Here is a 16,272-nt window from a genome sequence, read left to right on the forward strand (position 1 = left end):
TCCACTGGAGTCAACATTCCTGGGCACCTACAACTCAGTGTAATAACCATCCGCTCAGTGTCGCCGAGAGCCGTCCTTGCCACATGCTGTGAGGATATGTGGCTGCTGCCTTCACTGATATGCAAACTAGTACAGTCGAATGAGTGCTAATGAAATGTTTTAAACTTTGATGATGTCTGTCTGGGGTACCAACAGCCTATTCCCATGATCTCTCCATATTGCCATGACCCAACCCTATGAAGAAGTTGTTATACCCACAACCACTTTATATGAAAAACTTGGGTAACGGCAAGAAATGTACCAAAGTGGAATGCCTCCACTCCTGATATAATTACTACATTTTTCTTTTCCGCTCTCTGTTCCATAAATAATACATGCATTGTGCAGATTCTAATTATTATCCAAATAACTTTTTAAAACCTTATCATTCAGTGCACTGTTTACAGGCCACTTATAATAACATCATAAATAGTTCACACAAGAACACTGTACTTAAATATTCAAAATTTATAATATGTGGAGGCAGAGGCATTTGAAAATTCATCCTGATAGTAATTATTTGTTCTTTAATTGTCACACCTTATCTGAGAGTCTTCAATTTCTTCCTCCCAAAGATCATTTTGTCTTTTCTGGAAACCATGCAGTCAAAAAGTTGTCCTCTTTTTAGAATGCAATCCTTTCAAAAATCCATTATTATAGTAGTGTGCTTGTTTTTCTTCTGACACCAAAAATGTATAATTTTACTAGAATATGTCAGTTAATGAAATATTTCAATGAGAAAGTTTGAGTTACCAGAAAAATCTTGACAGGCTTTACTACATTCCAGGAATGCCATTGATTATTCAAAACTTCTGTTACATAAAAGAGAACCTGTGACACTAATTTATGGCTATGTAGCCAACTGTTAACTAAAATAAGTCATCTGCATAACCTATGTATGCATTCTTAACTTAGCTGGTGCTGCACACCATATCACAGACAGTCCATGTTTAGGGTTAATATGTAAATTTCCATGTCAACAATCAACTGTTTCAAGTCAGTCCTGTTTGTGTTTTCATAGAGTAAGGTTTTACAGCCAGTCACCAATGAGTTTCTACAAACACTTCTGTAACATTTTAATTGGAAATTTATGGAGTATTTAGCACAAATTAATGCCAACTCTTCAAAGTCTATGTGAGTTTACTGCTCTGTATTATCACAAGAGTTAGTTTGCTACATGAAATGTCACTATCTTTGAGAAAGACAGATGAAATAGATGTACGTTAACTTTGGTGGAGTTTTGAAAAATTATTTAAAATTCACCTGAAGGTTCTAGAAATCAACAACTGACAGGTCATTAAACATCCAAGTAGAAGTATTGTGGTAGACATGCAAACTTCAATGAGAGTCAAAAGGAGGTAGTTGCCTAAGGAAAGATTTTAAAAACTAAATACCACCACACAATACAAAAAGCTATGGACTTAGCAAACAGTTCAAAGAAAATAACAGGCTGCTTGTAGTTACCAATAAAGATTTGCTAACCAGAAGAAAAAAGTTTGTCCTTTCTTATATTGCCAATATATGTTAATGCAAACTGCAAGGACACTTACATTTTGGTAATCTTATAAGTGAAAATAGTAACTCACCATTGAGACAGAAGGTCTTGTAACACTAAGCCTTCCTTGATTCCGTGATTCACGTAACGTGAGCAATATCACTTGACCATCTTCACTCAAAATTACAACGTGAGGATCAGCAGAAGAAGCATGTACTATAGGAGAGCCTAAATCCAATGGAATGTGCTGAATCTGATCTAAACCCTGAAGCAGCCGGACCCCCATCTGTGAAACCTAATACAAATTGTACAAAAATAAATTATTATTTATTAACTTGTCTGAAAACACAAAATAAAGGAATAAAAAGAGCCACTTACTGTATAGCTGAGCACTACACACACACACACACACACACACACACACACACACACACACAGACAAAAACTAACTTCAACTGAAAGAAGCATGTTACTAAGCTGTTCAAACAACTACATTCCACTACTTCTGTTCTTTGTACATTTTCTCATCTTGGGGACAAATGAATCAACCTTCTAACACATTTTGCATATTTCCACTCAACAATGTATTACAGAATAATACTCTGCGGGTAATTCATAACTTAGAAGCAAAATATTGATTGCACAAATGCGAGCAGAAGGAAAAATACGTGGACATCATCCACAGTCGTTTTGTAGGCAATCTTCAAAAAGTTTGGCATTTTTATTGCACCTTCTTCACTCACACACACACACACACACACACACACACACACACACAAATATTACCAACAAAATGACCATGGATGAAGATAACATATTATTCCTACTGCCTGATTTTGTGCAATCAATATTTTCTTTCCCAGTGATGAGAACCCCCCCTTGCCCCCAAGAATATTTTAGATATAATAAAGGTGCAATTAAAATGTCAAAATAAGTTGTGCTGCTGCTTGTTGAACTCCCTTCTGTGCTACTGACAGCTTTAGTAATTAGTAATAAATGTCATTTTTCTTCCAGTGTTGTAGGTATGGATATCACTATTGTTCCCAAATTCCAATGGATTATTTATGACAAATTGTATTTGTCAGTGGCACAGAAAGAATTTCAATATGCAGCAACCAAAATTTTTGATTATTTGCCTATTAATATAAAATATCTGACAGGTAGCAAAGCAAGTTTTAAATCCAACCTAAATTCATGGGAATGCTATGGAATAGGGGAAAGAGATGGGTGTGGGGCAGCTGCTATGAGAGATTGAAAACATGTGGGTTGTGGGTTTGAAGGGTGTTCTAGCAATAATTCCCATACATGAAATTCAGAAAAGATGTAGTTGAGGGAAGGATCCAGACAGCATGCATTTTGAAGCAACCACAGAAATCAAGCATTTTGTGCTCAATGATTTATTCTGTCACTAGGTGGCCAACTCTGCTCTGGGACACAGTTTGGTAGTGGCCATTTGTTTTGGTTGATACCATTTAGAGAGAACTGCGTATAGTGATGTTTATGGTGTGGCTGTTGCAATTTGGGGTGGTTTGGATCACAGGTGGAGGTGAAAATTTTTTTATCCAGAAAACCATCCCAATTAGATAAAAGATGTAAAGATGTTTGTGTAAAAACAATAGTATGAAAAGGATAGATTGCTACTCACCAAATAGAGGAGATGTTGAGAACAAGGCCTTTTGGATGAAAACTCACAGGTTTAGCAGTCTTTTTGTTGTGTCTGTCTCTAACTCTACATCTCTATATGGTGAATAGCAATATAATCTTTTCACAATATTGTCATTATTCCATCCTGGACTTTCCATTGTTTGCATTAAATGTTTTACGTACTCAGTATGTACAGAACTTCCCACTGTGTGTGCATTGGTCACTTATGCTTTGGCATTGTTGCTTAGTGGTGTTTTGGAAGGTAGAGAAAATGAGGTGCTGCCTACAATGACAACACCCCAAAACAGTTGAAGAAAGCTTAAGAGAAATGTCATTCATTCTCTTCTGTTCTGGTGACATTCTGTACTCGCACGTTGGTGACGTTCTGTGCTCACACCTCTCATTCTTACTCTGTACATTCATTCATCAAACCAGTACACACACAGTGGAAAGTTCTCTACATGCTATCTATCTAAAACATTTTTATGTGAACAAAGCGAACTCCAGGATGGAATAAAAATAATATTATGGAAAGGATATATTGCTACTCACCATATAAAGAAGATGTTGATCTGATTAATAGGAGATATGTTCACTGATCTGATTAATAGGAGATATGTTCACCCAATGTTGTAATTGTTACACAAGGGCAACAAAATACAGAAAAGTTCATTGAAAAGCAGTTACATCATTTTGTAGAGTGAATATGACAAAGCTCTCTTCCAGCCCTCAACCTCCTGCAAGTGAGAAGTCACACAGCAAGAGTTGGTGGCACTGCACCGCAGGTCCACCTCATCAAAAGAATTTTGGAATGATGACCATACAAGAAAACAGTTAAGGTAAAAGGTATTAACAACAGCAACAATGTGACAGATCATTTGGAAGGTAACACATCATCTACAATCAGTACAGCTACAGACCACCACCATTGCATTCCAGATAGTGGGGTTACTCCTTTGAGGATGGTTAGTGGGATCATTTATGGTCATTGATTCCATTCTGTATAGTAAACTGTCACAAAACAGGGTGTATACGTGGGCAACAAAAAAAAATCCTGGATTTCCTGGTTAAAAATACACTTTCTCCCAGGGGAAAACACACTTTTTCCGTATTAAGTGCTAGTATATTTTCTCTTGGAATTGCAAAACTTATCAATCTTTTGAATTGTTATGGTTTTATACATGGGTGTAGAATTTCCCGACACTTTAAAAGATAAAACATAGGGAAAAAGGACGTTTTTTGGAAATATCTTTGAAGTGCAGCAACATGTATGCTGCGTATTTTCGTACTACAAAAGTACACACTGGAATTCCGCCAAACACAGCATGTAACTTTCCGAATCATTGAAATCGAGATTGAAGTGCACTTTTGTAAGCTAGTCATAGCTCATGTCATGTGATTTCATCAGCCAATGACAGCGGATATTCAGAGCATAGGACACGTGATGTAGTCAGCCAACAGCAACATCACTGTTAAGTAGCACGAACACACAAACATGGAAAGTTAATAGTTTAAATAAATATACAGTGCTGCTACAAGAAAAACAAAGCTTTCACATATAATATTGAGCTCTAAGGTTAGTAAGCTGCAAGAGAAGTCAAGCTTTCGCATATAATGTTGATATTTTTTGAGCGTGTTATAATGACATAAATGTCGGATCTTCAGGGTTCAAAATTCTTCAAAATGGCTCGTCATCAAAGAGTTGATTTATAAATAAGAGTCAAACCCTCTGTGATTTAAGAAATTGATGTTACATTCTCGCACATAGTTCGACTTCCATAAAAGGATATTTACTTTGAAAGTAACCGCTTTTCAAAATGCCATTCACAATATTTTCCTGCGACCTGTTAGAAATAGGACCGTATCAGCAGAGAGCACAGATAACAGGCGACACTGCACTTGCGCAGCTATCATGGCGTAGAAAGCCCAGGGGCGTACGTGTAAAACACTGAAAGATCAATTAATAGCAAATGGGATTATTTGTAATCAGAACAAGAACTCTTTATTGCCTATTAGCTAATAACTTGCTGTTTTGTGTGATATAAAATTAAATATAGGAAAATAAAGGATACATAAAACCCATAAAGACAAGAGACAAGAAAGAAAGTACACATTTCTTCAATCCTTAGCTCTTAGCATTTTTTCCTCTCTAATCTTACTACAGCTTTACTGGCGTGCTCTCCTTTCTGCGAAAGGATCTATTACCTCATCCAAGTTCGTTTTGCTACATGAAAAATGAAAATGTCGTTATCTAATACTGAAAAACCTGTTAATACAAATAATACCCAAGACTGGTGTGGTTTCTCGATCTGATTACGTCAATTTTGTCACTGTTTGCTAGGTAAAACAAAATAGGCCTTTCTAATATTGTAGCAATTTTGTAAGACACACCAGATAAATGAGCATTTTGGCACAAATGGTCATTTTTATAACATGACAGAATATAATTCACGAAATATTGATATCAAATGCCTATAAGGCCTACTACATGCAAAAATCTTTATCTTAGGAAATAGTATCACATTTCATTCATACACACCAGCTTCTCAAGCATGAGATCGAAAAGTAGTATCACAAAATTTTTATATAAATTTGGAATCGTCTTACTCTCCCATAATTTGTGTGATGTCCCCATTTCTTCTCCTTCCATGTTCTAACAAACAATCTTGTCGTCACCAATTCTGTAGCTATTCCTGCCATTGTCAAAATTTGTTCACTAACCCTGCCAGAATCACAGGTTATCCCACGATTATTCTCCGGTTAGGCATTGTTACATGCTCGTACAACACGTTTTCTGCATTACTTCCAGAATAGAACTTAAGCGGGGACTGTAAAACTAATCCTTACTAGTGTAGCGATGTAGCCTAAAATTTTCTGTCAAAATTTCATTTTCTTGGATGTACTGGGAAGATAATACGAGGGCTGCTATATATATTTCTGGCCTAGGCAACACTAAGTGTTGCCAGGTGCAATCTGACATTTCCATTGGAAAGTTTGACATTTTTAGCATAAATGTACTCAGAACTTTTTGACTTACGACAATTTTTTTTTCTTTTACAGGGACTTGAAGAAATCAATTTGGCACAAAAATGGAATTAACTCGTGAACATTTTCGTGCAATCATTTTTCACAACTTTCGACGTGGATTATCATGACAAGAGTGCATCGATGAACTTAAATCTTTGTATGGCGACAAAGCACCATCCTATAGCACTGTGAAAAACTGGTACAACGAATTCAATCGTGGCCGACGCTCGCTCAAAGACGAATTCCGTGAAGGTCGTCCAAAAACAGCCGTTGTGCCAGAAAACATCGATGCCGTACGTGAACTGATAATGCAAGACCGTCATGTGACATACCGTGAGATAGAGGCATGCCTAGGCATTTCTCCCACCAGCATACATTCGATATTGCATGAACACCTGGCCGTAAAAAAGGTTTGTTCTCGTTGGATCCCGCACAATTTGACAATCGCCCAAAAGAAAGCTCGTGTGGATTGGTGTAAAGAAATGCTGAAAAAATACGATCGCGGTGCTTCAAAAGACGTTTATAAGATCGTCACAGGTGACGAATCATGGATCTATGCGTATGAGCCCGAAACAAAACAGCAATCGACCGTGTGGGTCTTCCAAGACGAGCCAAATCCAACGAAAGTTGTTCGTGGAAGAAGCACTTCGAAGCAAATGGTCGCCTGTTTCTTCGGCAAAACTGGTCATGTGGCGACTGTTCCGCTTGAGCAACGTAGGACGGTCAATTCTGAGTGGTACACCACCATTTGTTTGCCTGAAGTCTTCGGAGAAATTCGAAAAATGAACAAGAGAAGACGAATCATTGTGCACCATGACAATGCGAGCTGTCACACATCGGCTCAAACCAGCGCCTTTTTGACCGGCCAAAACGTCGAAGTGATGGGTCATCCGCCGTACAGCCCTGACTTGGCACCCAATGACTTCTTTTTATTCCCACACATCAAGAAAAAAATGCGTGGTCAACGATTTTCGTCGCCAGAAGATGCTGTCGCAGCATTCAAAAACCATGTTTTGGAGGTGTCTCAATCGGAGTGGAAAAAGTGCTTCGAAAATTGGTTTGAGCGCATGCAAAAGTGTATAAATCTTGATGGAGAATATTTTGAAAAACAATAAACGATTTTCGTTGATAAATATTCGTATTTTCATTATTAGGCCAGAAATATATATAGCAGCCCTCGTACGTAATCTTTCTCACCTGTTATTCCTGGTAGTCGTTTATTTCCATTCTGGTAGTCTGGACCTATGGATTTCGCTAGTAATTATAACAACGCTGATCATTCACTAACCCAATCAACCACATAATCAGACAGCGATTGGCATTCATCCATTTTGGCTTTACTCCACTCCGCTGATATAGCCCAGTCCCCTTTCTCAGCAGTAAGTTTATTTCTAGATGCGACGAGGATTCACCTGACAGAGACATCATGTACAATATGCACGCATTCAGAAATCACTTATGTTCAAAAACCAACAGGGATGTGTTTCAAAATAATATGAACAATCGATAGACCAATGTGCACAGGATGCTAAGCGCATTGTAAAACAAGTTTTTTTTTCCCTCAAGAATATGAATTTGGCGCCCCCTTTTCCCGGTAGCATCTAGCTGCTTGCACAGACAACAGCCACATTCCTGTAGTCAGAAGCGGGAGAATCTACTCCTCATATGCGACTCAACTGCGCATGCGCACCCTGAGCCCGCTTGTAACTGCTAAAACGAATCTAATGTAAACAGTTGTGACTTCACACTCATCGGAGGCAATTTGTTTGTATTAAACATTGCATGGTCTTCCTAAAGCCTTTGACACATTTTGCTGTTGGCAGATGCTTGCATGAGCACTGTGTGTCGTCGTCGTATACGGCGCATTTCCTTTGCAATTTAAGTTATTTTCGTTTTTTTCTCTCGTTTATGTTTTATTGTTGAAGTATTATTCTGTAGTAGCAGGATACAGTAATATGCTTTGTTAGCGTATCGGTTCTTACCACTCAAAACTACAAAAATTTAACAGAAAATTAAAACAAAGAAAAATTATCTGGAATTCTAAAAAATTCCCGAGTTTACACCTTGCAAAATTAAGGCATGCAGCATTGTCCTCAGTGATCAAAAGTTACACATTTTGAAAGTGAAATAGGTATAAGCACTAATGTTTGTAACATGTACTTTTTGTTGGACTATAGTGAATATTTTTGATGACGTGTTCACATTTCTGCACATTTCATTGAACTTCTCGTTCAGTTCAAACTTGCTTATTGTGAAGCACACCACTTTCTAGCTGATAACAAATAATGACCCAGAATTTGGTAAGTTAGAAAGCACTAATGGTATTCTTCTTCTGCAGAAGGAGCACTGTCATCTCAGATGGCAAAAATATGTACCATGTTTTCATATTCTGCATTAGTAAAAACAAATGGAATTTTTAATGACAACTTGCACAGTGAAATGTTTATACGATGCTTCAGCCTGATGCCCTCACAATAATTTACAATCATATAGTTGCAACAAGCAAATATTAATCGAGTTGTGAGTTCAACAGCATGTATGTGTTGTTATTTTCAAATATTTCCTCCATACATGTTTGGTTAAGTGTATGGTTTTTATGATGTTTCTAAACTGTTCTCAATTGCTTACATTATATTATGTGATTCCCAGTTTTTAATAACTATTTCTGTTTTAATGATCCATTTTATCCTGTTTTTGCTAGTTTTTGCTGTCTCGAATGTTTGTCTTCTGATCATGTTCTTGTTCATCCAGTGGACATGTTCATTAAAAGTTTTATACTTATTTCTCTAAAGCTGCCCATTATTGTTTTTGTCAGTATATCTCTCTCAACAGGTTCTTTATCCAAATTCATTCACAAAAAACTGGTCTGAATATACTCCTGAGAATTTTTCTTTCTTTTCAATTTCTCTTATTTTTGTCTGACCATGAATCATCATGGTTTCTGCAGTGTAGAGTGCTTCGAGTAATGCCTTAGTTTTGCACTGACAGTGAGATTCTTCTACTGTAGTAACTTCAGTGAGCTTATACGCTTTTTGTAATTCCAAGATTCTTTCTTAACAGGCTATTGTTTTCAGTCCTGGAGGATGAATAATCTTGAATAATACTTTAAGCGTGTAACTTATGACAGTTCCCCACACCAAGTTATAAATGGGAAAATATCTGCAAGCTTGCTTTCCATGTAAGGAGTTTCCTCGTGGGAGATTTATAGGGTGGTTTTGTGTGAGATTTCATGAAGCGTCTCCAGAGCAAGTTTGGTTTCTCCTCTATTGTTTGCTAGAATAACGAAGTAGTCTGTGGAAGCTAGACATATCACATTGTTTCTCTGCTCATTTTTAATCCCTCTTTAATTTATTTCCACTATCTTCTCAATTTTCTGTAGAGTTATCTTAAATAGCAAGAGGGAGAGTACATCTTCTTGACAAATATTGGTGTGGTTTTAAAATGCTTCTGAAGTTTGTCCCATGAATTTAATTTCAGATGTAGTATCTGATAATGTCTGCTAGATAATTTCCCTTGTTTTCCTGTTGAATTTGAATTCCTTTGAAGTATGGATTAATGTCTGCCTATCTATTAAATCATAAGCATTTGTGAAGTCGGCAAAAGCTACCACAGTATTTCTACATCTTATTTGTAAAACTGTCTGTAAGTTTCATATATCTTCTATACAAGATTGCCATTTGCAAAATTCTGTCTGACACTCCCCATTAAGGAATCTGCTTGTTCTTCCTGCCAATTTTGTACACAGTATGATGTAGTGAAATTCCCCTGTAATTTGGATCAGTTTTCTCTCCTTTTCTGTGAAAAAAAGGAATTACTAAACACTTCCAGTCTGCAGGTGTTTGTTCAGTTTCCAGATGTTTGATATAATTCTGTGGGTTGCTTGTGTGAGATTACTTCATTTAATTTCTATATTTTTGCTCTGATTCGATCGCCCCCAGGTGACATGTTATTTTTCAAAGAACTAGTTATTTCCTTAATTTTCTCAACAGACACTGATTTTGGTCCCCCACCCCCCCATCCTCCCCTTTTTTTTTTCTTTTTCAAAAACCTAGTTTTTCCACCTTGGGTTTGCAGCTGAGAAGAAGAATACTTGACTAAAATTTGACAATCTTTTTTTTTTGTGTATATATTGGTGTTTGGTGTTACATTGGGCCTTTGAAAGCACAGATTAGGTGGCTGATATCCTGTCAAGTTTTCTTTGAAAATTTTGTATATGTTTCTGGTGTTGTTCTTGATAAGGTCTCATTCAATTTCTCTAATCCAGTTTATATCATATCTTTACCTTTATCGTTCTACTATCTTGGATGATCTTTTCTGTATCTTTAAAAATTCCAGCCATTTTTCTAGGGTTTTATTGCTACTGGAGGTTATCTATGCTTGTATTTTCTTTTCTATTGCCCAACAACAGGCAACGTTCCACTCTTTCTTGTGGGGGTTTGCCTAATCTCATAGTTTTTTCCAGAATGTCTTCACGTTCCTTCCAGTACATGGTATCTAACCCTTAATTTCATAAAGAATTTCTTTCTTATTGAGTTTGGGGTACTCTGAATCAATTATGAGTGTTCTGTTCATTTATGGTCACAAGAGTAGTAGTTTCATCACCTTAGATGCCGATAGCCTTTAAGTGGAATAATAATAAATTTTGTTGTTATCAGTTATGTGACATTACCCCTTTTTTATTTACATTATAACACATCTTTTTTATTTTAATGTTGTAATATAGCATGAGGGAAGAAGAAGCTTCAGAATTGCCAACACGGAGAAAAAGCAAGCTAGTAGTGTGCACACACCATGGCCGTTAATGGATGCACTCAACAGCAAAGCTAGCTACTAGAGAAGGCCACAGCCGGTCACTGCCTATAATGTTACTATCGTTAAAAGTGCTAATAACACTGTTATTTTGTTGTTTTTATATACTAAAATATGTATAGGGGAGATTTATTAAAAATCTTGCTAGCAAGTAGCCAGAACATAGTGCAAGTTATCTCTGAGGGAAGGAAGGGAGGATAACATAGGAAGGAGTTATTCTGTAAATATCCGCTTTTCATAACATTCATTCAACAATAGTCCTGTTTCTCTTTCTTGTGCCTTTGTCATGCACTGGCATAGTGTCAGCATGGTCATTAACAGATTTGGCATGATTAATTTAAGTGTTGGCCGCATACCCCTCCTGTCACCACTCCATTATCACCTCCTCCCTTTTCCGGCATGGAACGGTTGTACCCCAACTGCTTGCATTTAGTGTTATTCATGTCAAAGTGAGCTGAAGTTTTCTAAATGTTTGCAAATTGTGTAACTGAGATAGGACTTGGGTACTGGGACATTATTCAGCTAGTGGGATATGGAAAACCACCTAACAACCACCAGCCTTCATTGTTAATCTGCAGGTTGGATTAAATCCAGGTCCGGCGCAGCTCCCCTTCCCAGAAGAACTGCTTTAACATGCACAGCTATCTGGGAAGGTTATATAAAAACATGTGGGTGGGTGTATTTACTTACTACTGAACTCAAAGTAGAAAACCTGTTCACAAGTGATCCAAAGCTTGTAGCTCAAACAGTCTTAATTACATGTAAGGCAAGAATTGATATTAACATAGTGTAATTATGAGTAATAGGATTTTAACAGTGTGCAGAAAATAAACTTTGTGTTCACATGAATAATTTTTCTTTCAAGAGCTCTTTCATATTTAAAAAGTATAAAACAAATCTAAATGAGAATAATACCAAAATTATTCATGGTGATCTATGTCATTTAAATTCCACAATGACAGCTATAATGTGGTTATATTGCTGAGAAAAAATAAGCAGTCATCTGTGAAAGAATTTAATAGTCATATGTTTAAATCAATCATCAATCACAATTTGCCTGCTTATGCATAGAGGCAATTTCATGTATTGCTCCTGAGGGCAAATACAAAATAGAGAAGTGCCAGGAAATAATTCGTAGCAGTATAGCCTCAAATCAAATGCAACTCAAAGTGAACCAAAAGTGATTGATCATGTACGCAAATGAAGCACACCACTTCTGGAATCATGCCAAATGACTTCGAACAATTTGAGCAGCAACATTGACAAAAACATCTATACTTGATAACTGTCCCAATATAAGATGTAAAATAAATAAGTTTGGAACGCAGTCACCGCAGAATTATGTGTATTGTTCAGAAACCAAAATTACAAACTGTGTCTTTAACATGAGAAATCAATATTTGGAAGTGAGATGTGACTGGTGATCACTGCAAGAAGACAAACTGAGATAGAGACATAATACAACACTGAGATTAAAGTAGTTTTCAACAATAACAAGAGAAGTAGAAAACTGGCATACTGCTACACACAAACTATAGTAATTTTCACTGAATATGGATTGTAAAGGAACTGAAAATATTGTGATTTAATCGCAGAGGTGCTGAAAAATTGTTCCAGTGACACACCAGAGAAATATCTGGTAAACCTTTTATCTTTGAGTGACATAGGAACAATTTCGCCCTTCGTTTTTTATTTCCGGTATGAACGACTACCTTTTTGTTCTGATGGGCTGGTGGGATGTCGTACTGTCTAATTACTAGTGTGTGTGTGTGTGTGTGTGTGTGTGTGTGTGTGTGTGTGTGTGTGTGTGTGTGTGTGTGGTAAATGAATGAGTTAAAAGACGCGAGATGTGTTTTATATTATTTTCATCGCACAACAAGCCTTATTCCCATGCCTATGGAGTATTCACGTTAAGCAGAGAAGGCGAGTTTTAGAGGGAACCGAAGATCTTCAAAACGGCGCTGCTCAGCAATAGAGGTACGTGATTGTGCTCTCTACTTTCCTTTCGTGGCCGCTAAAATTACTTCCGATTCGTTTTGCCGAGACATTCAGAACCTGCAATATTCTTTTTCTTATAAAAATACTAGTCCGATGCAAAAGAAATACTCTTAGATTTAAATAATTGCCATTCTTTTACCCAGGCCATGGGGAATGATAGAACGTAAGTGCCTCTACTCTGAATGTACGTTCGCAATCTCCGAGTGTGTTACGACGAAATTATTTCATAATGAAAATTTCTCATCAGACCGCAACCACTCGCACGCGAATGTACGTACCCTCTGAATGTATCTAGTCAGTCACACGCGTTGTTCAAAAGCTTTACTTTTAATATTCAGTAGATTACATTTCCGAAATTAATTTTTGTTTATGCTGCAAATCGTACTTCACGCGAAGTATTTATTACGTAAGTTTCAGGCTCAATTTAATAAAAAAAAATATTACGAATAATAGAAATAAAGAATAACAATCAAACAAATCAAACCTAAATAAACAGAAAGAGGGAATGTTACAGGATTAACCCTTTAACTCCTGTGGACGAGTTAACCTGTCGTGTTCCGCCGCTCCCCAGGTGCTGAATGTGTGTTTAAAAGTGGTCCCTTGGTTTTCCTGAAAAGTTATTGGCATGTTTATGCATCACATTCCACCAAGTTCTCACTGCTTTAGGCGAGTTACTTCCATATCTTGTTGAATAAATATGTTTTAGTATTTATCATACAAAATATGTGTCTCTTTGTGTGCTACCATTTGCAAAAAAAACTCGTTTCAATATCCTGAACCATTTATGAAATATGACAATTGTTATAACCATATGATTCACAATGTGCAGGAATGAAAAACACGATAGTCCATTGGATATAAAAATCAATAACTCGAGAACAAAATGAAATAATGAGCTAAAATCAGCCAAACAAAGTTTAGCCAACACGTTTTTATCTCTACAGACCCTTCAAAATTTCGTGTAATGTTTAATTTAAATTGAAGTGAAGATATTAGACTGTAAGGTGTGCAAAAATGAAACTGTTTCACTTAATAGCTGTTTACAATTGGATGATACGTATTTCCTAGTGGACGGAATGCCCTCTCTCAGCACAGGCGGCAGCATTTGGTGAGCATTAGAGTCGTGAAAAAGCCTTACTCAGCATGGAATGCAGAGAGCATGTCTGTACCAGCGAAACGGTTAAAAGAGATCAGTAGATGAACATAATAAACTAAGAAATGAGTAAGAAACAAGGAATTAATTAAAAAGGAAGAAATGACAACTAACCAATGAATTTAATATTTCAAACATAACCATTTCAAAAAGCTCAAAAGACTTAAATGTTCATTACATATTTTGTTTTTTGAACAAGTTAACTCTCTCTATTATAATCTTTGGATTTATTATAAAATACCTGTATAATGAATCTATTATAACCAAGATTTCCAGCATAAACAGTTGGTCCTTGTGTACTGAAACCAGAGTTGTCTACTTCATTAATTTCCACACCAGTCTGCAAAATCTGTAAGAAATATTAACTTAAAATCATCATAATTCAGTCTGCCAACCTTTCACAGAAGATCAGATCAAAACTAACGATACAAATGTTCTGACACAATATTAATACAAGGCAACTATTTACACTGTGAGACAAACCATATTACAAAAGTACGCTAAGCTAAAACAACTATTACAGTTCCTCCCAATACACAAAATCTGGTCTTTGTCACTAGAGAGAGAGAGAGAGAGAGAGAGAGAGAGAGAGAGAGAGAGAGAGAGAGAAGAAGGAGAAGAAGAAGAAATAGTTTGGCTGAAGCAGAAGTTTTAAAGAACTCTGCTTGGTCTTGTTGTCTTATATTTGTGTAATGCCTCTAAGCTGGTATGCATCACATATTCTGAGGCAAAACTGCTGAGCACGTTTACTACACATTTTTTTTGGTACATGGTACAAGCCCATTCACTTACCATACTGTAAAACCTGTATAATAAAACAACTAAAAATCTCATAGCTAGTGTCCACATTACAACTGGTTTTCATCTGTTTCAGAAGTGCTTTGAGTCATTTCACTGATACATACCAAACACAAGTAGAAAGTGCATTCATAAACTACTTTATCACAACTAAATTGCTTATCCATTACCAGAGATGTAGGATCTTAGCAAATAATTTGTAGAGGAAGATTTTAGTTTAATGTGCACTTACATGCAAGATTAACATAGACCAACATAGAACATGCTTGGGGTGAACCAGGTTTAGGAAGGGACTAGCACATGCCCTTTGTTAACGAACAATCCTAACATTCACAGGAAATAGGTGAAGGTAATCATAGAAAAACTACATCGAGAGGGTTGACATGAATTTGAACCCAGGCTCTCGCAAATACAGGGTATCCCATTTACCTTGGCCACCCTAAATAACTCTTTGTCCAGATGCAAATTACAAAATGTTTAAGCAAATGTTCTTTAGCTGTCAGGGGGACATGAATCAGCATGGTTGTCTTCATTGTAGCCTTGTTTTTTACAAAGATATGAACAGAGGTATGACTTTTTTAAATAGCACCCTTGAGGACAAATGTAAACATAAGTAGAACGCACACCTGTCATTCTGTCAACCATCATCAGTTGAAGAGTGGTGCGAGTAGAATGTATACCAACTAACAGAAGGTAGAAATTCTAGCAGAACAGTAATTGCAATACTGTTTCCTTATGTACGGGTACATTTAGTACAGTAGTTTAGTCCTTTTAAATACTGTTGTGTAGAGTAGGCATACAGTAAAGGCTCTCCTTCATACAAACTGCATCAACATATCGTTTCTTTTATTGTTGTTGTTGAAAATAGGCAAAATGCTATGCAGGCAGCGGAACTGTACAGAGAATCCCAATAAGAACCCGCCTTCCTGATGGATGTTTTTTCGTCTTGTTGCGACACTTCAGGAAATGGGAAGTTTCAACCCACGACAACGCAATCGTCAAAGCACTCACATAGATGAAGCTGCCAAAGTTACCGTTCTTGCTTCCGTTGCTATGAATCCGTATGGAGTGCAAGACAGCTTCAACATGAGATTGGCATTCCTAAAACCAGTGTACACGTCTGGTGTGGGATGCTTGGTACTACAGTTATTGGTCCTTATTTCATCAATGGTAGTCTAAATGGCACAGCATATGCCAACATCCTCAGAAGAATTCTTCCTCCTCTTCTGGCTGAAGTGCTACTAAGGATCAGAATGCTTATGCAGTATCAACATGATGGATGTCCAGCACATAATGCCTTGCGTGCACA

The 16,272-nt window shown here is 36.8% G+C and overlaps 1 protein-coding gene across 3 annotated transcripts in view; it reads right to left on the reverse strand.

The window, feature by feature from the left end:
• LOC126334148 (cleavage and polyadenylation specificity factor subunit 1) overlaps positions 1-16,272 on the reverse strand; it is a 382,681-nt gene that overhangs the window by 165,769 nt on the left and 200,640 nt on the right. For all 3 annotated transcript variants that reach the window (XM_049996806.1, XM_049996803.1, XM_049996805.1), the window contains exons 11-12: positions 14,407-14,514; positions 1,626-1,829 (exon numbers count right to left, since the gene is read on the reverse strand). In XM_049996806.1, the coding sequence (XP_049852763.1) occupies positions 1,626-1,829; positions 14,407-14,514 (312 nt within the window). The remainder of the gene's footprint in view (positions 1-1,625; positions 1,830-14,406; positions 14,515-16,272) is intronic.

This window comes from Schistocerca gregaria, chromosome 2, assembly GCF_023897955.1.
Source record: "Schistocerca gregaria isolate iqSchGreg1 chromosome 2, iqSchGreg1.2, whole genome shotgun sequence".
Lineage (NCBI taxonomy): Eukaryota > Metazoa > Arthropoda > Insecta > Orthoptera > Acrididae > Schistocerca > Schistocerca gregaria.